This window comes from Delphinus delphis, chromosome 15 (genome assembly GCF_949987515.2).
Source record: "Delphinus delphis chromosome 15, mDelDel1.2, whole genome shotgun sequence".
Lineage (NCBI taxonomy): Eukaryota > Metazoa > Chordata > Mammalia > Artiodactyla > Delphinidae > Delphinus > Delphinus delphis.
In genome coordinates, this window is record NC_082697.1 from 70,939,256 (window position 1) to 70,962,458 (window position 23,203).

Genomic DNA, 23,203 nt, shown 5'->3' on the forward strand with positions numbered 1-23,203 from the left:
AGTCTACACACCCTGCTAGGTTCTGTCCTCGCAAGCCTGAGCCCATTTTACAGATGAGGAAACTGAGACTCAGCCAACATAAGCAGCTGTCTTAGGATTCACAGCTACAGGCCTGCTGGGTTGAATCAATTTCTTCCTGATTCGAAACTTCAGCATTAAAAGAAATGTGTTCTCTGCTCGTTTGCTTCCCCCTCCGAGCTCTAAAGGATGCTCAGATATACTTCTCATCCTTTAGGGTCAGACATCCTTCAGAGCAAGCCCCTTGAGGTGGGAATTCCTGCTGAAGGCTGCTTGCACTCCTCCAAGGACAGACAGCTCATCACTCTTCCTCCACCCCCAAAGTAGCTCTGACTATTGGGAGATTCTTCCCCATAACAAAGGCTGGAAGGGAACAGACAAAGATGGGGACGTTTGTACCAATGGTGGGGAGTGTGCACGCGTGATTTTTTTTTCCTTTGGCGTTTCTTCTATTTTTAATATTCTTTAATGTTGGTGCTTTGCTAATTTTACTATATTTTAAAAAGGGGTGGGAAACATTTGCCAAACATTCTGGAATCGTTTGGCCTCAGGAAAAATGTTTGTTTTGGCCCCAGTCACTGAAACAGTTGCATTCTTTGTAAGTGCCTGCTGCTGCCAAGATATAGGTGTTGGGATTTTTTTTTAAATCTAAAAGCAAATATTTGGTGCACAGAAAGCCTTGATTGTTTTTCTAAATGACTTCTGTGAGTCAAAATCAGGTCAATTCGCTGATGACTGGGGTCCTCCTCCCTTCTCTAGCCTCCCAGGAGGGGCTTGGGGCCCAGAGCCATTTACAGTGAGGGGAGCCCTGACCTCACCATACACCCCACCAGCCCACCACGACTCCTCACTCACTTCCCTTCTCCTGGTTCCTTTACTTTGGGGCCAGTCACCAGCCAGGAAAAAAGGAAAAGCCGTATGCTATAAATCAGAGAATCCCACCTCAAAATGCCTACTGGCCCAAGCAAATGACATAATTGGGTGAAGTGGCCAGAAGCAGCCTTTCCTCAGCTTTGGTTAACTGTTGCCGTGGGGAATGTGGGCTTGGGTCTCCCAAAATGATCAGAGAAACTGAAAATTGGGATTTTGAAATCAAATCTCCTGGCTTTTAAATGATGACAACTAAGGCTATTAAAGCATTTAAAACCATCTGTGGGCCAAACAGCATCTCTCAGGCTCGACTCAGCCCACAGGAGGCCATTTCTGACCTCTGACTACTTCCCGGCCGGCGTCTTTGTCCCATGACTCCGGGGTCTCCCCAACTAACCTGGGGACTCAGTGCCGTCAGGGACTGGGTCTGCTTCATCCCGGAGCCCGCAGCCCCCAGCACCTGGCTGGGCACAGAGCATGTCCTGAGCTGACTTTTTGTAACAAATGAAGAAACCATGCGGGAGGAGAAGGAGCGATCCCTGAGCTGGAGGCATGTGCTCGGCCCACCTTCCCTGAGATTCTGTATGCTTGAGAGTCTCTTTGCTAGCCTCTCCTCCTTTGGGTACAGACTCAGGGCAGGGAACTGTACTTGGAGTCTGATAGTCAAAGGTTCAAATCCAGGCTCCACCACTGACAAGCTGAGTGAACCTATTTTTTTTTTAAAGCTGTGTGACTTTTGACAAGTAGCTTCACCTCTCTGGGCCCGCAAATGGATGTTAGTTACAAAGGAGTCAGCAGACCCTGCAGGCCCCCTGCTAGAAGCCTTTCATTATGTGACATCAGAGAGATGTGAAAATTTAAAAATGCCAGTACAGAGGGGGTTTGGGTTCAATCACCTCTCTTCACAGATGAGGTGGCCAAGGCCCAGAGGTGGGAAGAGATCTATCCAAGGTCTCACTCAGAGGGTTGGCAGCAAGTACTGTGCTTCAAATTCCCTGGGAACCTCCCAGGCTTAGCAGAGTATTCAGCCCATAGGAGGTTCTCAGAAGATGTGATTTATCTTCCATTTTTGGTCCAAATATCAAACATGAAGTTTTTTAACATTCAGCCTCTTCCAGTCCTAACATCTCAATCCCTCAGTGGGAAATCACTGTCTCAAACTCTCTCCAAGGCACCAAGATCCCGGGAGATCAGCTCTCAGCTCTGCTGAATTGTGTGAAATCACATCCACTGTTCCAGAATGGATTCAGTGGGTTGGAAGGGTCCTTCAAGACCAAGAGCGGCATCACAGATGTGCAGAGAAATGGGGGTGATCACAGGGGAAGTGACTTGTCCAAGGTGCTCCAAAGCCAGTAGGGGAATTAGTGAGGGTGGGCAGGCGGCTGGTATTGACGTTCTTGACCCCAGAGGAGCTCAGCCTATCACAGAAGAGCCAGATGGACCCTCTCCACCAGCTGTCCAAGGTACTGAAGAACTCTCTCCAGGACTCATGGGCCCATCCAGAGCCTACTGTCTGGCTGCCCAACCTTGAACTCTTATCTCTAGAAAGACTTGGGATGTGGGGAGAGATGGGGAGAGGAATCAAGGTTGGCACAGAGATGTCTGGCTTTGGAGACCCTTCCAGCTAGTGACACCGTCATCCCTCTTCCATTGCCGCCCTGACTGCCTCTCCAAGTCAACCCTGCTCTGTAAATCAGCACGTTGAGGACGCTTCAGAAACTCCATCATATTTGGTAATATGTTTACTTGTTTCCTCCCGTTTTCCTCTTCTAGGCTGTATGTAACATGAGGACACAGGCTAGCTCTGCTTTTATTCATCGCTGTGTCCCTGGCACCCAGCACAATTCCACACACAGTGCTGAGAGAGTAGATTTGTTGAATGAATACGATGGAGGATTTGGGAAGGATTTGTGTGGGATCCATGTGGAGGGGAAGGTTGGGTTTTCTGGTTTACCTTGGGGATGGGTTCTCTCCTAGGAGATCGAATGGGGGTCTCATCCCTCTCTTCACTAGAGTCCATCTGCTGGGGACTCCTTCCTGGGCCATAACATTCTCTCCATCTCTTTCCCACACTCGGGATCAGGCTGAGTCCATTGAACCTGCCACCTCTCCCCAGAGCCACTGATTCCTTCATTTCCTCATTTGTTGAGCACCTACTGTGTGTCCGCCTCCATCTGGGTGCTGGGTCTGCAGACAGGAGTCAGATGCAGACCTGTCCTCTGGGTGCTCACAGTCCAGTGAGGGGAAGAGATGACAAGAGCAAACATGCCTCCAGCTCTCACTGTATCAGGAGCCATTCACTGTGCCTCGTGTTCACTGGCTCATTTCATCCTCAGAAATGGGAGTTAGGTGCCATTACTATGCCCGTTACACGGATGAGGAAACTCAGGCTCAGACAGGTTAAGTGACTTGTCCAGGGTCTTACTGCTGGGATTTGAACCTAGGCAGCCTCACTCCACAGGCTGGACTTGTAACCACTATAAAATTCTCCCTCATCTACTCCAGCGCCAGGGAAGGGAAATGCAGAGGTGAACACACCACCGCCGCTAGGGGCTGGAGAGGGGACTGGTTACTATTGCTAGAATCTGAGCTAGACTTGGAAAGCACTGTGAAGCTCACAATTCCACTGCTAGGGTTTGTTTTTTTGTTTTTTGCCAAAGGGAGGCAGGGAGCAGGTCATTTCAGGCAGAAGGAACAGGGTGTGAAATAGGTTCTTGGCAGGTAGATGAGGTTCTCAGGAGGTGTGAAAAGCTCATGATGTTGGTGGTTGGAGGAAAGCAAGATGGTCTGTGAGGCTGGAAAGCCCAGTACACGGGGCTGGAGGGGTGAGGAGTGCAAGGCTGCAGCTGCAAAGACGCTGGGTGCCAGGTGTAAACGGCCCAGCAGGCCCCTGGGGGTACAGGGCTTATCCTGCACCTGGGGTTTCTGCTGTATCATCAGACTTACCTGAAGCCAATTCCTGGCCTGCCGCAAACCAAGGAATTGGAATCTCCAGGGAAATCTGTATTTTAACAACTGGCCCCAAGTGTTTCTTAGGATCGGGGATGATCGCAGCAACACTGCCTTGGGCACAAATGGGCATAAAGAACAATGACGCAGCTTTGAGCTTAGAGTCGCCCAGACTTCTAAGCGAAGAAAAATGACACTGTTGCTCGGAATCCAAGGAACTTCACCTGTAAAACGGAAACAGTCCTCAGAGAAACTGCCCCATGGAGACAAAGTGAGTTCAACCGTTCACTGGAAAGGTACGGAGGCCCAAGCCCGTGCTAGGCACTGGGACTGCCACACAAATGTGGTGACAAGGTCCTGGTCCTCGTGACATTTCCATCCCAGCGGGGAGAGAGTTCGCAAAGGAGGATTCCAAGAGTGATGAGTGACTGAAAGAAAGCGGAAGCACGAGTGGGATGGCTGGGGAAGGCTTCCCGGGGAATGTCCAGGAGGGTTGGCACAGGACCTGACACCCACCAGGGATGCTCTCACAGGAAGGTTTGGGGCTGGGAGGGGGTGGAGAAGACAGGATTTTGTGTCTTAGGAAGATGGATGGGAAGAGAATCGGCCCTAAAAGCAGCAGTTTCCATCCAGAAGTTGCTGGAGAGCCCAAACAGATGACAAAATGCAGACTCCCTCCTGGCAGCAGCCCAGGGACAAGTGCAGTTCAGAATGTGGTCTGTGGAGCAGCAGAAGCAGAGTCTCTGGAAATGCAGAACCCCAGGCCCCACCCTGATCTCCTCAGCCAGAAACTCTGGGGTGGGACCGAGCAATCTGTGTTTCAGGGAGGCCTCCAGGGGATTCCGATGCTGACGCTGGCTCAGCTCTCTCTACCCCAGTGCCAGGGTCTCAGTTATTGCCAAGCTGCATGGCTGTCTGTGTGTCCAGCAAGTTGGCATTGATATTTATTTCAGAAATATTGTCTGTTTCCATTTTAATAAAGGAAGCAGACTCAAGCAGTACTATATTGGATTTGATTTTGATCTAATAAAAATGCCAAGTTGCTCTGAGCCCAGAAAAGTCTTCCTTGAAATTCCCTCTGCTATTTCAAGGGCAGCGGCGGCACAGACTCGTCTAGATGGAGCGCCCAGAAGCCACCTCTATACCCGGCGAGTGACAGCCTCTCACTCAGCCCAGCCTCACAGACACACCTGGCAAAATCAAAAGCTTGTCTCGGGCATTGAACTGGACAGCTGCAATCAGCCGCAAACCCCAGCTGTCCCTAAAAGGAAGATGCAGACACCTGGACCATGTGGCAGCACCGCCTCCATTAAATGCCACATCTGATGTGCCCCCGAGCTAGCTGGTGGCACTGCAAAGCCCCAAAGGCAGCTTTCAAAGGCAAACTCTTTCCTCAGAAAGAAAAAAGAAAAAAATGTGGCAGAATCTATATCACAGCAGCCCAAGAAAAAATAGCAACTTTTGGAACAGTTAAGATAACCAAAAGTTCATGTAACTGTTTATGTAAAAGTGGCTTCTCGGGTGGGATATGGTGGGAGAAAATGAGAAGTTTAGAGAGGCAATTCAGCACCTACTGTGTGCCACCCACTGTTTTAGGCTCTCAGGATACAGGCGTGAACAAAACAAAAGACAGGGTGCCTAATCTCATGGAACCCAGCGGAGAAAGGCAGCAAAACAAAAACCAGGTATGTAAGTATAATGTCAGAGAGGTACAGATACGATGAAGAAAAGAAAACACAGTGATATGAGGTCGACTGGGGAAGCTGGTGCAGGTTAGGGGAGCTTCTCTGAGGAGAAGCTTAAAGAGGATACAAGGGACTTCCCTGGTGGCGCAGTGGTTAAGAATCCGCCTGCCAATGCAGGGGACGCGGGTTCGAGCCCTGGTCCGGGAAGACCCCACATGCCACGGAGCAACTAAGCCCGCGAGCCACAACTACTGAAGCCCACGCGCCACAACTACTGAAGCCCATGTGCCTAGAGCCCATGCTCCGCAACAAGAGAAGCCACCACAATGAGAAGCCCGCACACCGCCATGAAGAGTAGCCCCTGCTCGCCACAACTAGAGAAAGCCCATGTGCAGCAACAAAGACCCAACACAGCCAAAAATAAATAAATAAATTCTTTTTTTAAAAAAAAAGAGGAGACAAAGCCAGCCATGCAAAGATTTAGAGGGAGAGCTTTTCAGGTGGAGACAAGAGCACGTGCAGAGATTCTGTGGAGTGAATGAGTTCTGTATGTTCAAGAAAGAGAAAGGCCAGGGTGGCTGGAGCAGAATGAGGGAGGGGAGAGTGGGAAGAAATGAGGTGGAGAGTTTGGGGGCCAGAGTAGGAACGGCCTGGTTCCAGGATAATGGGAGAGATCTACACGCCAAGCTGAGTTGTACTTCCCCGGGGGACCAGAGATCTCAACAAAGTCAATCTGCGTCTCAGAGCCTCAGCCTCTCAGTCTACACAATAACAACACTCAACCCTCCTTCCCAGAGCTGTGCCAGCCATCAGATGAGACGGCTGTGAAGTGCTGAGCGGGACCTGCACACAGTAAGTGCTTAATAACGCAGGCTCCCTGGCACTCCTCCCCCACCCGTGCTTCCTGCTGGCAAGACAGTACACCAACCAGATCTGAGCAGTTGCTCAGTAGAGAAATATTGCAAAACTTGTCCAGGACTTTCCAAAACATTTTCTTGGCCAAAATCCCACTAGCAGCTAAGAGGCCGCATTCTGGAGACGGTGTCCTTTCCCTAGACGATCAGGCTGCTCTCCAGCCCATGAACCATGTGAGGACCCAGTCCACAGGTGGCTGGGCCCTGCATCCCCAAACGCTGCCTGGGGTCTGGCAGATGGGGTGTGCCCAGCCCACATTCGGGTGCCTCCCCGTCAGCTCCGACAGCAGATGGGGTCTACCTCTTCCTCACTGTTGTGACTCTGAGACCCCAGCGCCTCCGCTGGTCCCCGGGGAAAGACAGCCATCCGGATAACTCGGCTACCTGACGAAAGGCACACATGGCAGAGGTGCTGGGGACTCTTAGGTTCCTTCTTCCCCGAGAGGCTGGGACCTGGAAAACCTGTGGGGGCCACAGGCCCTTCCCCACCGGCTTCCATGCTTCTCTTTGAGCCCCAGGGTGTTAGGACCTCATGGCTTCTCCATCTCTCCCCACCCCACACAATCTCCCTCGACGGTCTCAAAAGTCCCCCAGCTTCAACTGTCTCTGTCCTCAACCCTACACGCCCCTCAAACTCGTCCTCTCCAGGTCCATCAGTGGGTGACATCTGGCCCTTGACTGCTGGCCTGAAAGTTCTGTGCGTATCTTAGGTTCCTGGCCGCCTCCATCCGTCACCTCAAGTCACACAAGCTGAGGCTGTGGGTGCGCCCTCCCTCCCAGCGGAGCAGGCTGCTGACCTCCTACGGCGCCAGAGCTTTCTCCACCCACCCCAGGAGAATTCATGCACCCCACCCTACCCCAGCAGCCTTCGAACAACGCCTGAGGAGAGCTACTGTCATGCCCGGGGGGGATAACTCAGACCGTGTGCTCTGCACTGGCTCCCCAGGTCACCCAGCAGGGCCTACAGTGATAACCAGCCTGGAGCACGGCTTCCACCTGCCTGCCTTTCCCTGCTTAGTCCGCCTCCCCGGCACCTATTGTATTTTCCGGGATCACCCAAATAAGGTGCTTGCTGTTGGGTCCTTATCTCGGGATCTGCTTCCACAGGAGCACAAAGCACTCAGACGACTCTTCTTGTCGTCTTGTATCCTCCCACTTTTATCTCTGTTGCCATAGGTCAGGCCACCGTCACTCCGGGAGATGAGGGGACAGCATCTAAGCTGGTCTGCTGGCCTCTACTCTTCCTCCCCTCCCATCCTTTTCCCACATTGCAGATGGATGGAAGGAGGGATGGATAGATGCGGATATAGGTAAAGATGATGTAGACACAGATATAGACACAGCTATAGATACAGATACAGATAAATAATCTGGGCAAGTCTCTTCCGCACTCACAATGCCCCTCCCCCCACTGCAGAGCCAGCTCCTTCCCATGGTCCTGCCTCCTGGGCACCCCAGCCCCGTCTCCTCCCGCATCCCAATCCCCAACCCCCATCGCTTCCCTGCTCCGGCCACGTGGCCTCCAGTGCTGGCTGCTGCGGAGACTTGGCACCTGCAGGCCCCTCTGCCTGGAGGGCTCTTTGTTTGACTGACTCCATCTATTTCCTTAGGCCCCAGCTCCAGCGGCCCCTCAAAGAGGTGGCTCTAAGGAGGCCTCCCCCGATCCCTCTTTATCATCGCGTTCCTTAGCACTTGAGATCACCATGCTTGTTTCTGAGTTCACTTCTTTCCTGATTCTCCCTCCCTCTGGACTCCCACCCCACAAGGCAGGAGCTTTGCCTGCTCTGGCTCCCGGCTGCCTCTCCAGTGCCGGCACAGAGGGTCTGCACAGCTCAGTATTTGCCGAGGGCATGAAAGGTGGAATTCTCTGCAGGCTGTTGACCTGGGGAATGCATGTGATGCCTGGGAGGTGAAATGGACGCCAGGACAGAGGTGAGGGGCTGGGTTGGGGGTGCAGGGCTTCTGCGGCTCCGCCGACACTGGCTGTCCTCACTTTCCATCCCAGGGCTCGCTTTCAGGGCCAGATTTGCTCTCTGGACTCTTTCTTCCATCGTCAGCCCTCAGGGATCTGGTCTTTCCTCCTCCCAGCTCCCTAGCTGCCCCCACGACCTCTTTCCACCCAGGGCTTCCTGCCCACTCTGCAGGGGCCTCAGGGGGCTCCGGCCCAAGCAGGGGAGCCGGTGGCCCTCTGGAACATGCCAGGGCTCTCAGCCTGTGTCCCTACCATGTGCTTCCTGAACCCCTCTGGTGGATTCCTGCTCTCTTCTGTTATCCCTGAGGCAGGTGCTCCCCAGCCTCCTCCATGCCCTGGCTCCTGACCCCTTCCTCCAGGAAGCCCCCCACCCTGACACCTGCCATGAAGCCACAGTCTGTGGGCCCAGCATCCACCCCAGTTCCTCGGGTAGGCAGTTAGCATTCTGGACATCTTCCTGGGCTGGTGTCTCCTACAGGAGCCTCTTCCCTCAGCGTGAAGACCAGACCCTCTCCTCCTCTCCAGCCGGGCCTCCTCCCAGGCTCCTTCACCCGCCTCCATCTTCTCCTCTCAGCAGAGCCATTTCTCACTCTGTTACTAGGATCCCAGGGGTTGGGGGCAGACAAATCTGAGTTTAAATCTCTGCTGTCTTAGTTCAGATTCCCCAGAGGCAAACCCTGAGATAGGAATTGGAGCAAAGGGGTGACACTACAAAGATGCAGGGAAACTTGACAGAGGCGGGGACATGGCCCAGGGGAGGGAAGGCGGCCAACCCAGGCAGCTGCTAGACCTGGTAAACCTGGCTAATCCTGCAAATCACACACCTCGGGGTGATACCACTCAAGGGGTGAGGGAGCCGGGGTATCTATATACCTGCCTTCTGTGGGTGGAGGCGGGGCAAGCCCCCAGGCACAGAGATGCAGATACTGGCAGCTGGGAGGCCTCGTAGCTTCCTAAAAGATCTGAGAGATACAGGCAGGGCACAGACAGCACCTGCTCTAAGGGCTCTGCCACTGAGTAGCTAAGCTGTGTGACCTTAGGCAAGTTGCTCCACCTCTCTGAGCCCTCATTTCTGCAAAGTGTGGTTAGTAATCCCGGCTGTAGGGGTTGGCGGTCAGCAAGAACAGGAGATCAGGCATAAAAAGCCCTTAGTACAGAGCGGGGTGGGCAGGGAGCACGGGGTGGGCATTCAGCAGGCTCGGATGAGATCCTGCCACTTTAGTCTCAGCTTCTTTCTTTTCTGTGCAGAGCAAGGCCTTTCTCTCCTTTGACCTCCCCTTTGCTTTCTGGTCCAGACATTTGTTTTCTGAATAGGAGCCCTAGATTCTGACCCCCACAGTGAGGCATATGAAGTCAGTGCATTCTGAGCTGCCACCAGTATCCACTGCTCAGACAGATCTTGTGAGCTATCACCTCCCTGGCTCGGCTAGCTCTGCCCCGGAGCCGTTGTCCCTTCCAGCCAATGGCTAACCCCGGCCTGGATGGAGCTGTGGTTCGCCTGCCTGTCTTTAAGGCACCCCCATGTCCCTCTTGCTCCCTTAGCATTCCGACCCCATTGCAAGGGCCGTGGCTGCCACGTGCGGAAGACTTGCTCTGCTAAGACCCCAGCCTCAGTTTCGCCATCTGCAGTATGTGTCTGGGGGAGAATGCAGGGGGGCAGGGAGAGGTTGGCCTGGCCCATCTCCAGGGTCCTCTCTTCTCAGACAGCTCACGAATCTGCAGCACTGGCTCCTGCAGGTGAGGCCACTTACGGGCAGGGTATCTCTCGTGGCGGCAATCCAAGCGAAAGTCCTCCTCATGCCCATCCCCCTTCTCCATCCTGGAAAGAAAAGAAGCCAAAAGCCAGTGTAAGAAAAAGCAGGCTGAGCTGGCAGAGACCCGGGACCTGGAAAAGTGCAGCCCCGCCCCTCTGGGGAACATTTTGCGAAGCAACGTGGCCCATCGTCCCACGGGATCCTTCCCACGGCCCTGTGAGATGGGCATCGTTATCTTTCCATTTTATTGATGAAGAAACTGAGGTATTGAAAGGTGATGTGACCAATCAGGTGCCATGCAGCTGATAAATTAGAGGCGGAATAGGGATGCAAACCTACGTGCTCTTACAAAAAGATGTTCAATCACATGCAAATAGCATATGACACGAGAATGTGTACAGTTTGATTTGCTTAAAAATTACACACGAATATGCACAAAACATTACTTGTCAGAACATATACCAAAGGGTTAGTGGTGATTAACCCCAGATAATGAGAATATAGCAGATTAAATCTAGAACCTTCTTTTTGAACTTACCCCTATTTCCTGATTTGGGGGCAAAGGACTTTTATTCGCTGCGACACTTTCTTTAACTAAATCAAAACATTCCCTAAAGTCATTTCTACATAGAAACAAAGCCCTGGTCTTCTGACCTCTGCCACAGCTCTCTTTCCCACCAACAACTGTGAGCATTTCTCCTCTGGCATCTCAAGATCACTGCAGTTCCAGAGGGAGCTGTCTCTACTGGCCTGGCCGGGGATGGGATGACAAGCACAGAGCAGAGGAAGCGTCAGAGTGGAAGCAGCTGCAGATTCTCCAACACATCCCATCCTCACCCCCATCCCACCGATGACTGAGCCAGAGAATGGGCAGGGCCACAGTCCCACATGGCACTCATCCACGTGTAACCCAAATACATTCCAGAGCTCTACGAGGTCCGGTCCACATGTGCCTCATCTTTAGACAAACATAACCTAGGCCTCCAACGTAGAAACAATTCCAACCATTACTGTATGTCCTAAAGAACACCGAAAGCACCCCCAATTCCTTATCTGTGGCCCTGCACCTTGACATCGGCCCTCTATTCCTTGCTTTGCTTTTACTTGCCTTGCAGCTGTCCTAGAACCTCTCTCATCTCACATCTCACTTTCAGGGCCCCCTACACTCCCTCCAGTGCCCCCAGCATGGAGTCTTCCCTCTTCCCCACCCTCCTCTTCTTTCCACTGCTCTCCTCTTTTCTCTCACGCAAGGATGTCTCAATTCTTTCCAAAGCAAATGCCCCACCCCTGTTTTCTGACTCTTCCCATCACCTCTTATTCCTAGTTGCATAGCTGTGTCCAGAAGCTTGGGGCTAGAGGAGACGTGGGGCAGGCAGTGACTGACAAGCAAGCAATGCCAGAAGTGTCCCCAGTAGAAGGGAAAGAAATACTCATGCAATGATAATTTGGGTCTCCTAACATTGTTCATTCACGCATTCAGCAGGGATTTCCTGAGGCCCTGCTCTGTGTAGTTTGTACCAGATGCTGTAGAGGGTGGAAATGTCTACTTCATAGTCTCTGCCCTCAAAGAGCTTCTAGTCAAGTAGGAAGTCAAGCATGCACACGAGTTAGAAAATCCCATGCATTAAATAACACACTTCGGGATTGCCTACGATAATGTCTGTACCAGGGGCTATAGGCCTGTGCTTCCCGGGAGACAAACCCTGAACACAGATCTTATTAACAAGGACCTTCTGTGGCCTAGGAAGCCTCAGATGGCAGAACAAAGGCCTGAGTGTAGATGCTATAGGAAGGCAGATATCCTATAGATAACTGACGCTATAGGAAGGTTCAAGGGAGGTTCAGTATAAGGGAAGATGTATTTTTGTTTGTTTGGTTGGTTGTTTTTTTGATTTTTGTTTTTTAGTGGAAACATTCTTGTTAGTTTCCTTATACCACAGGCTTGTTTAAAAATTTCCAACTCTATGGGCTTCCCTGGTGGTGCAGTGGTTGAGAGTCCACCTGCCGATGCAGGGGACACGGGTTCGTGCCCCAGTCCGGGAGGATCCCACATGCCGCGGAGCAGCTGGGCCCATGAGCCATGGCCGCTGAGCCTGCATGTCCGGAGCCTGTGCTCCGCAACGGGAGAGGCCACAAGAGTGAGAGGCCCGCGTACCGGAAAAAAAAAAAAAAAAAAAAATCCAACCCTATAGACAGAGCAAAAGTCCCCCTATAATTAAACCTCCATGAAGGGAGATCACCACAGATAGTAGTTTAGGGTTTCAGAATTAATACTTTTTTTTACATAAATAGCCTCAAATTAAACAGATTTTTTTGTAATCTGATTTTTTTTTTTTTTTTTTTTTTTGCAGTTGAAAAGCAGCCACAGACAATATGCAAACAAACGGGCACATTGGGGTTTTTTGTTTGTTTTTTTTTTTTGCAGTACGCGGGCCTCTCACCATTGTGGCCTCTCCTGTTGCGGAGCACAGGCTCTGGACGCGCAGGCTCAGCGGCCATGGCTCACGGGTGCAGCCGCTCCGCGGCATGTGGGATCTTCCCAGACCGGGGCACGAACCCGTGTCCCCTGCATCAGCAGGCGGACCCTCAACCACTGCGCCACCAGGGAAGCCCAGGGCACATTGTTTAATAGATGATTATGTACAGCAGGTGGTGGCCTGGACTTGGCTTCCGGGAGATAGTAGGTTTAACCTCTGGTCTAGCCAGTGGTTCTCCATGTGGAGGCCCCCTGAAGTCACCAGGGGAGTTTCAAGTTGCCCGGTGATCACAGTGTACAGCCAGGGTTGAGATTCACTTGTGTCGGGACCAGCAGAGGCTTCACAGGAGGAAGTGATGCTGGAGCTGCATCAGAGAGGGAGCTGGGATCCAGCCCAGGTCTACCTGTCTTTCTGCTGTGCTGCGTGGCCATTCTGGGAAGAGCTGGTTCCTTGCACAAATGCAGCCCTCTCCACCAGGTTCGCCAATGAAAATAAACGGCCTGCAGGGTCCTGGCAGCTGTCTGGTGAGTGGCTAACGCTCGGTTACGGCAACGCCTGTGACCCTTCGTCCCCCTAACCCCCGTGCTTCCTGGCAGAAAACACGTGAGGACAAGAGGATGCTTTGGGCACAACTGAGACCTTGGGCCCTGCAGTGAGGCAGGATCATGGCTGAGCCCAGCTCTGTTATGAATGGACAGCTCACCCGCTCTGAATCTCTGTGATCCAGAGTTTTCTATGTGGCCATGGGCAGGACAGTGGTGGTAGGAATGACTGTAGGACAGCTACCACTGCCCCACTGGTTGTTGTGAGGTCAGAAGCCCAGGACCTGGCACGGAGGGAGGGCTCAGAACAGAGTAGCACTACTACTGGTTTTCAATCTGTTTAATCACTGGTCTCCCCACAAACATTTTAAACTCAGAGAGAAGAAGGATGGAGTTTATCTCCTTCTCCACTTGTAGTCTCTGGGCCTAGCACAGCGATGGCACAAAGTATCCCAAAGAATGTCAGAAGGGAGGGAAGGGAGAGGGGTAGGTAGGGAGGCAGGGAGTTGAGGAAAGGAAGCCAAGGCTAAGAGCAGACCACCGGGGAGGCAGCCCAGGTTCATCCAGGGAGCCTGAGCTTTGTATTGAAAGAAAAGGAAATACTCAACTGTCACTAGATGACTATCTTCTTTAATTCGAAGTACGTCCTGCAGGAAATATTATGTGCTTTCTGAAGACAGGGGTTTTTTTTTTTTTTTTTGATGGCGGTGTGAGGGGTGACCCACGCATCTAAATAAGTGCCTTGAAGGGTTAGCGGGGGATGCTTGGGGTGAAGCAGTGCTCAGAAGGGGCAGCGGGTGGGGCCCAGGGCCCCTCAGGCCCTCCACGCACCTGCTGTGTCACCTTCCTCTCCGGGTCTCAGCGTCTCCTCTGTGAGTGGGTGGAGCGGTGGCTCCACCATGTACTAGCTCTGAGTCTGGACACGTCCCTGTCATCCCTGAGCCTCGATTTCCTCATCTGATAAATGGGCATAATGACGTACCCACGCTTACGGTTGTCATAAGGATTCAGTGAAGAATACATGCTCCAGCTCCATCTGTTTGGTGTTCTTACAGCACCGCCTGCACTTGCTACTGTCATAACTGTTATTATCATCGTTGTCGTCATCCTCATCGCTGGGGCCTTTGCGGTCGGTCACTCTGTGACTCCACCTCCCAGCTCCTGATGCAGAAGGCTATTATTTTAACATATTAACCAATGCTTCCCCTCAAAAACCCCCACATACACCCCTTCCTTTCATCTCATCATTTTGACCTCGTTGCGTCAGGAAAGGGATGTTTTCCAAGAAGCAGAGAAAAGGCTTCAAAGTATGAAACACCTCTGGATTCAGGGCAGAGGGAAGCACAGGGAGTCACAGCACAGCCTTATGCCCCAGAAGAGAAGAGTCTCCCCAAACTGGGGACAAGGAGAGTCAGAGCAGAGGCTGAGTGAACCGATGCTGTGATGTGCAGAAAGGTGAATGCGCCCTAGGGAAAGGCGACAGAAACAGAGGTAACTGCTCAGACTTTCACAGGAGAGAGAAATAAACGTGTACATTGTTTAAATCCGCATTATTTGCGGTATATTTACACCTCATTATTTGCAGTATATTTACACTGATTCAAACCTGTATCCCAACCACAGAGGCACTACCATCGTCATCATCGTTACCATCATCCCCATTTTACAGATGTGAAAACTTCGTAACTTGCCCAAAGTCTAGTGGTGTGCTGGTAAAGATCAACAACCAGCTCTACAAGAGAGGGTGCTCTGCTTTGGGGTGTCTGTGGACCTCTGTGGGGTGAAGACTCCCAGCACGGCTGATCTGAAGCAGAGAAAAGGCTTCAAAGTGTCAAACACCTCTGGACATCACTGAATGTGTGATGTCACTGAACGTGGCACCAGGAAGGCATCTGTACACTCTGCTATCATGGGCCAGCTCCACCTCGGCAGCTGGCTGGTGGCAGGGCAGGGATTTGAACTCAGGTTTATCAAGAAACAGGCCCAGGCTTCCCTGGTGGCGCAGTGGTTGAGAGTCCGCCTGCTGATGCAGGGGACGCGGGTTCGTGCCCCGGTCCGGGAAGATCCCACATGCCGCGGAGCGGCTGGGCACGTGAGCCATGGCCGCTGAGGCTGCGCGTCCGGAGCCTGTGCTCCACAACGGGAGAGGCCACAAGAGTGAGAGGCCCGCGTACCGCAAAAAAAAAAAAAAAAAAGAAAAAGAAACAGGGCCCAAGCCTGTTTCCATTGTGACCTGCAGATTCCCGGCTGGCAAGGGATGCTCTGTCAGACTCACCATGGGTACACCTACACTAGGAGGTCCCAGTGGAAAGCGGGGCTGGGCACCATCCAACTCGGGCTCTCCCAGAACAGCCAGCAGGTGTGCAAATGGCGGCGGGGGGTGTGACCACACTGTCACAGAGTCACTGCCCCAATGACCCACAACATCTGGAATCGGGTTGAGCCTGGGCATTTGCTCTTTCTGAGAGAAGAGAAGGACGCAAGCGATGGAGCAGGGAGGCTCTGAGGATTTGATGGTGTGAACAAATGTCTTGTCTTACAGAGAGACCCCGGCACCTGCCCATCTAATTCCAGAGCCAAGTGTGGCCACAGCAGCTGGGGCACTGGCAAGAGGGCTACCGGGTCTTACCTCTGTTGTGGCGGGAGCCCCAGGCCTCCCCAGCACACAGCTCCCAGCACGCGCTCCAGCTGCCGTGGCCCTCTCTGCGCCATCCTCAAAGCCACACCCTTTCTTGCTGCCCCAGGCTGGCTTGTTTCCCAAATCTCCAGTTACTTCCTGGTATAAAGCGGCCGTCTACGTGGTGGGCTTCTCAGACCATCTGATAAAGGACTAGGTTTTTCCCCCTTAATTTTCAATCTACCTCGGACCAAAGTTTTAATAAAATACAATAAAAATGAGTTGCTAGAAAACGAAACACACACACACACACAAAAGGTAAGCTTGGGTGTACCAGCGATAGCAACTCACTATGAAAGTTTCCAAACACGTGTCTCAGTTCCTCTCCTTATATCATCATGGACATTTGCAAATGGGTCCTGGTCCAGGGACCACACTTTGAGTAGCACTGAGGTGTAGAACCCTTCTTTATCCACTGGCCTCTACTGGCCATGTCCACCTCCTGACCCATAACCGGGCTGCATCTGCTCTGTCCTCTAGCCCAACGTTTCCCAAATGTGCCAGTGCCCACAGATCACCCGAGGAGCTTTTAAAAATGCAGATTCTGGTTCAGTGGGTCTGGGGCAGTGGGTCTGGGGCAAGGCCTGCATTCTAACAGGTTTCCAGGTGGGGTCGATGCTGTTGGGCCCCAGACCACATCTGAGGAACTAGGCATTGGACCCTGGGCTCTGGGCACTTGTGAGGCTCCGCAAAGGGTCAGCGCAGTCACCCTCTACGTCCTGGGCTGTCACCCAGTGGGCCCAGGCCTCCAGTGCCTTCCCCACAGTCCCAGCTGCAAATGAGCTTCACCGAAGAGCCCGCAGTAGTGACGGTGGGAAGGAGGGCACCCGGAGCCCTCCCGCCTCCACTGGGCTGAGATTTGGAGAAAACATGGAGGTCAGGGAGCAGCTGTCCTGCAGGATCATTTCCAGTTCAAGGACCACTCTGTTCTTTTCGCTTTCCTTTCACAAAGCGTTGGTCATCGAGCTAATCTTGGGAGGGCCCTGAACCTTCCATGGCGCCATCTCTAATTTCTGGGCACCTCGCGAGAGGTGCGAGGCATCCCTGAGAAGTAATATTCAAGCAGCGAGAGTGGAAACAGACAGGTAAGAGGGAGCTGTGCTCGAACACGTCTCAGAGGTTAAATGGCTAAGAAACAGTCACAGAGGACAAAGAACACAATGATTTTTTTTTTTTTTTTACGGTACACGGGCCTCTCACTGTCGCGGCCTCTCCCGTTGCGGAGCACAGGCTCCGGATGCGCAGGCTCAGCGGCCATGGCTCACGGGCCCGGCCACTCCACGGCATGTGGGATCTTCCCGGACCGGGGCATGGACCTGTGTCCCCTGCATCGGCAGGCGGACTCTCAACCACTGCGCCACCAGGGAAGCCCGAACACCATGATTTTTAAATGATGCACTGATGATGGAATGAAGGATGAAATTAAAAGAAAATTTGTCAAATAAATGACCACAGGTGGGAGATTAAGATTCTATAAGATCCCAGCGGAAGTGCCATTCCAAGACGGCGGAAATAAACGGTTTTTTTAAAAGATTCTTTTTTTTCTCTCTCTTTTGCCATTTTGTAAGATCATCATGATACAGAACGGCTGGAAAATACAGGGAGGATAAATAGCCACAGTGCCAGCGCCCCCCCGACCTTCGTGTGTGGCTGACAGTTCTACCTCCTGTTTCTCTACTGGGTTTTAAAAAGACGCCTCTAGATATCAGCGCCTTGAGATTATTTTGGGAACAGCATGGGCTAGAAATTACTACTCAGGAAAACAATCACTAGCGTTAGTGGAGTCCCTACCCCTGCACCCCGTGCCCACCTTCAACAGGTCTAAAGGCCCCTGACAACATGAAAACCTCTACACCTGACTTATCTCAAAAGTCAAAAGACCAGGTGAGCAGAGGTGAGCGCACCTGAGCAGCGTGCTGTTCAGCACGGCGGCAGCAGTGTGGGAAAGGCCATGCAAGCAAGACCAGTGGCAGCTCCTAGAGGACAAAGGTCACCTTGGCCAACAGACTGACCAGCGACCTCCCCACAAGGCTCCTTCCCCTCTGCTGTCACCCTCTCCATCCATCCCTTACTTGGGAATAAAGAAGGGAGTGGACCTGTATCCCTGCCCCGTGGAACTTGCATCCGTGGCCAGTGCTGAGAGAGGACGGGCGGGGGAACTCAGTCCAGTTCAGAATCGATGCTTGAGGACTTCCTTGGTGGCGCAGTGGTTAAGAATTGGCCTGCCAATGCAGGGGACATGGGTTCGAGCCTTGGTCCAGGAAGATCCCACATGCCGCAGAGCAACTAAGCCCGTGCGCCACAACGACTGAGCCTGCACTCTAGAGCCCGTGAGCCACAACTACTGAGCCTGCGTGCCACAACTACTGAAGCCTGCGCACCTAGAACCCATGCTCCACAATAAGAGAGGCCACCGCAATGAGAAGCCCACGCACCGCAACGACGAGTAGCCCCCGCTCGCCACAACTAGAGAAAGCCCGTGCGCAGCAACGAAGACCCAACACAACCAAAAATAAATAAAATTGATTCTAAAAGAAAAAGAAAAAAAAGAATCAATGCTTGAGGTAAGATCTGCAGGCCCAGAACCAACAAGGCGAAGAATGGGGGGCACCCCAGATAGAGAGGACAGCCATCCTGAGGCTGCATGGAAGCAGAACGACTCTGTCTGGGGAACTTCCAGGGGACGGGCAGCTGTGTGCAGGCGAAGGGGCCCGGGTCCACAGGGAGGCTCATAAGTTATGGGGGGGGAGCTGCGCCTTTGTCCTGAGGTTGTGGGGAGGCACTGCAGTGTTTTAGCAGAAAGATGAGGGTAGAGGCACCCTGATCACATTAGCATAGTGAAGAGGCTTTGGCTGCTGGGGGAGGACAGATGTGGGATTTACATCTCACCTCCACTGGATTTGGGGTGTCCTGACATGATGTGCAGATGTCTGCTTGCACAAGCAGGACCACCCTGGGGAGGAGTGTGGAAATAGGACCAGGTTTGGGGGAGACCATCATGAGTGGGTACTGGCTGTGTTGATTTTTGATGTCTTTGAAGATCCAGAGTGGAAACACCAGGGAGGTGGCTGGATATGGGGCTGGGGGTCAGGAGGGGACTAAGAATTCAGGAGTCCTGGCGCGTATGTGGCCGCTGAGGCTAATGTCGAGGAAGGGCCTAAAACTGACTTTGGGAGCATCTCCATTTAACAGAACAAGGAGGAGGGGGTGGGAAGGGCTGCCTGGAGACCAGAAGAGTGGCTGGTGGGAGCTGGGCGGGAGGGTGTGTGCACATCATCTAGGCCTCTGGGAGCTGGTTCAGCGGAGTCAGGGGTGGAGGGCAGCTTGCAGTGGGTCGAGCCATGAGGGGAGGTGAGGAGGTGAAGACCAGCCCTTCCAAAGGTTCGTGACAACAGACAGAAGAGAGAGCAGAGCCAGTGGGGAGTGGGGTCCTTACGGCCCTTTCTGCTCCAGCCATGGGGATGGGTAAAGAGGGGGTGGTCCTCCACTATGCCAGAACGACTTATGTCCAAGCCAATCGCCCCCAGGTTGGGGTGCAGCTTCTCTGCATCTGCCCAGAGCCCCGTGAGGCCTGGCACCCAGGAAGGAGGCTTGGGGACGGTCCCCATGCCACCTTCTCATCCCAGTAACATCCAGTCCGCTACTGCGCCAGCACCGCCCCCCACCCCAAATGCTGTGGGAGGACGAGAGAGATGAGACAGCCAGGCCAAACTCCCACCCATACCCTACTCTCAAATCACACCAAACTGCTTAGAGTTTCCTAACTACCCTTGCGTGTTGCCCGTCCTGGCCTTTGCTCGCACTGTTGCCTGTGCCTGGGAACGCCTTCTCCCACCCACTGCCCATCTGGCCATGCACACTGTGCGTACCTTTAAAAACCTGGCTTGAGGGTCTCGTCTGTGAAGGCTTCTCTAGCCTCTGCCTTTCCCAGGGTGCCCAGCCCTCCACCTGGAGTGACCTCAGGAGACCCCATCGCGGCACCCAGGGTGATTTGCTGCACTCCCTAGACCAGAGCGGGGGGGCCGGCAGGTGATGGAAGAGGCTGGAAGGCTCTGAGGTGAGTGACTCACCTGGGGACTCACAACTAATAAACTGCAGAGCTCATTCCAGCCCTGGTCTATTTCCTTGTGGCTTCCAAAGGGTTAAGTGAGAGTGTACAGGTAAGGCCCTCGAACAGTGCTTGCAACAGAGGGGACTGCACCACTATAACGAACAATATAATTACTACGGATAGTTGATAACTTGTTGAGCATCTGTGGCTCTAGGTGTCAGGGACAGAGCGGAAGCCAAGAAAGCTCACTGCTCTGGCGTGGAGGCAGATAAAGTGCGTGCACAGGTTCAGAGACTGGGACGCGCACCTCACGCCCTGGAGCAAGGGCATGTGACGGGGTGATCTGACCCTGGGGAGGGCAGCTGCGCTCCTCCCTGGAGGCCCCGGCCCTTTGCTCCCACCCACCCACGGCGGCTTCCCCGGGAGCAGGATGCTGGCTCAGTTGAATTCCCCCTGGAGTCCAATCCAACAGGGTCTCGTTTCCTTCCCCGCATTGTTAAACGAGATCTGAACGTCAGACATTCAAGAAAGCCCCAATGTGCAGATATTTACCTTTCGTCCTGCAGCTTTCGACCCTCCCCTGGGAGGCCCGATTAAGACGCCCTTCTTGGGGACGATAGGCAGGGTGAGGCTGGGAGGGTTTAATGCCAGACGTTTCTCAGAGCTGGGACAGGCAAGTCTGCTCAGAGTAAGCAGGCTCGCCCTCCCCCACAAGCCCAACATACAGGGGCACACTGGCCCCTACACATGCATACGCGCGTGCACACACACACACACACACCCATACCTTTCTTCCACACACCACTACATTTCACAACCTCTGAAAACGGTTCGGGATCTGCCTGATCACTCTTCAGACTCACAACTGGCTCCTGCAGAGAAAAATCCAGCAGGACAGGGACGGGGTGCAGTGGGGTGGGCGGCAGTACGGGCCCTCCTACTCCATCAGCCTCCACAGGGCACCGTCTTGTCCTCAGTCAGGGGTGGCTCTCCGCTGATAGGAATGGCAAGGGCGGGGGCGGGGGGCGCCTGGGAAAACCTGCACCCTCTCCAAGGGCACGTCTTATCCCACAGCGCTCTTCCGTATTCACAGCCCACCTCGCACCTCACCCACCTGTTTGCTGTGGTTATTTTTTATTTTTATTTTTTTTGTGGTACGCGGGCCTCTCACTGTTGCGACCTCTCCCGTTGCAGAGCACAGGCTCCGGACGCGCAGGCTCAGCGGCCATGGCTCACGGGCCCAGCCGCTCCGCGGCATGTGGGATCTTCCCGGACCGGGGCCCGAACCCGTGTCCCCTGCATCGACAGGCGGACTCTCAACCACTGCGCCACCAGGGAAGCCCCTGCTGTGGTTATTAATGTGCTTCTTAGATGCCCAATATCCACAACACTGTCTTCCCCTCCATCCTAAGCTGGTCATTCTCAAGCTTTGTACTTTGTATCAGTCGCAGAAGGGACACCTGAAATGCCCTCCATGTGCCACGCACTGTGCTTACCACGTGACCTGGGTCCAATTTGAGCCTTCCCGAGATGACGAGAGCTCTGGGTTCTCCTACTGTAGGTCAGCGGAAATCGACCCAGAGGCGCTCAGTGACTTGCCCCAAGTCACATAGCAGTGAGAAGACAGAACTGGAAAATTCAGGTCAGGGGGGCCCTCAAACCCCTATTCTCTCCACAGCACGCCCTGTTCCCCAAGGAGTAAGAGACGTGGGCAGGGGGCTCAAGGATCTCTTCCCTCACGTCCCTGGCTATGGTTTCAGGGACTCTGGCCACTGCAGGAGTTCAGCCCTGCTGCTGGGTCCCCACAGACCTGTGTAGACATCTGTCTGTGTGCTCTGAGCTCTTTGCAGAGAAGGTACCAAAAAAAAGAAAGAAAGAAAAAAAAATGAACAGCCCAGCTAAGCTGAAGTGTTCTCCTTGGAGAGGAAGGGAAATAAAATTTGATGAACCTCTGCATAATGTTCAAGTTATGAACGTGTAAAGTGATATTCTGCACATATGCTGGGAAGCATTTATCTTCTCCCACATCGTTGGGGCCTGAGCTGTTCAGGACCAGCGAACAGCAGCTTCTGGCTGATGAGGTACAAAGAGGTCCTGTCTTCTGCCTCAGGAGAACGAGGGAGCCCATGATGCTCCGGGCTCTCCCACAGCCCAGGTGACAGAAGATGCGGTGTTCATGGGGCAGCTTTAGACACAAGGCTGCCCACGCAGCTGCTGTAAACACTTCCTGAGCACCTACTACGGGTCCCGTGCTCTGCCAGTCATCACCACCTTCCTAGTGGACGGGCTCTTTCCACAGCCGTGAGCAAGGCGGGCCTGTGTGCCAGGCTGGCCTGACCTCCCTGACCACACCTGACAGGCCCAGGACTGGACAACTGACCTGGGACTTTGATGAAGGGGCACTGGGATGCTGAACCTGCCCAGTGATGGTGGGGCTTGAGCTGAAAGTGGACGAGGCAGTCAGGGCTGAGGTCTCCAAAGAGAAGTATTCAGCCAATCACACACACACACACCCCAAACTAACCCCCAAAATGTTAAATGAGCACCTATTAGGTGCCTGGCCCAGTCCTCGGTGCTCAAAATACAGTGGGGAAGAAGTCAGCAGAGCCCTTCCATCATGGAGCTCCCGGTCTACAAACTACCAAACAGATAAACAAATAAAATAATGTCAGGGGCTTCCCTGGTGGCACAGTGGTTGAGAGTCCTCCTGCTGATGCAGGGGACACGGGTTCGTGCCCCGGTCCGGGAAGATCCCACATGCCGCGGAGCAGCTGGGCCCGTGAGCCGTGGCCGCTGAGCCTGCGCGTCCGGAGCCTGTGCTCCGCAACGGGAGAGGCCACAACAGTGAGAGGCCCGCGTACCGCAAAATAATAATAATAATAATAATAATAATGTCAGGTTGTGTAGGTGCTATGAAAAAATAGCAATGATAAAGAGTGACTAGGACAGGGTGTATGGGGGTGTACAAATTTAGATGAAGTGATTAAGGAAGGCTTCACTGAATACGTGACATCTGAGCCATGACCTGAGTGAGCCAACCAGGTGAGCACTCCAGGCAGGGGCACAGCAGGTGCAAAGGCCCTGAGGTGGGGATGAGCTTGTAGTGTTCAAGAGACAGAAAGGAGGCTCATGGGGCAAGGGAGAGATGATGGGGTCTGCAGCAGTCAGAGGGAGGTTCTGGTGTGGCCCTCACCATCCTCCACCGTGCTACTTCTTGACTTAAACCCTTCCATGTGCCCCACGAAGAGTCCAACTCCTCAGTGCTGCCCAGCTCCACAGTCTCCTTCCCCCTTT

At 53.3% G+C, this 23,203-nt stretch overlaps 1 protein-coding gene across 2 annotated transcripts in view; it reads right to left on the reverse strand.

Moving 5' to 3' along the window:
- Positions 1–23,203, reverse strand: part of GSG1L (GSG1 like) — a 217,980-nt gene that overhangs the window by 2,123 nt on the left and 192,654 nt on the right. For both annotated transcript variants that reach the window (XM_060031966.1, XM_060031965.1), the window contains one exon: positions 10,160–10,227. In XM_060031966.1, coding sequence (XP_059887949.1) covers positions 10,160–10,227 — 68 coding nt within the window. The remainder of the gene's footprint in view (positions 1–10,159; positions 10,228–23,203) is intronic.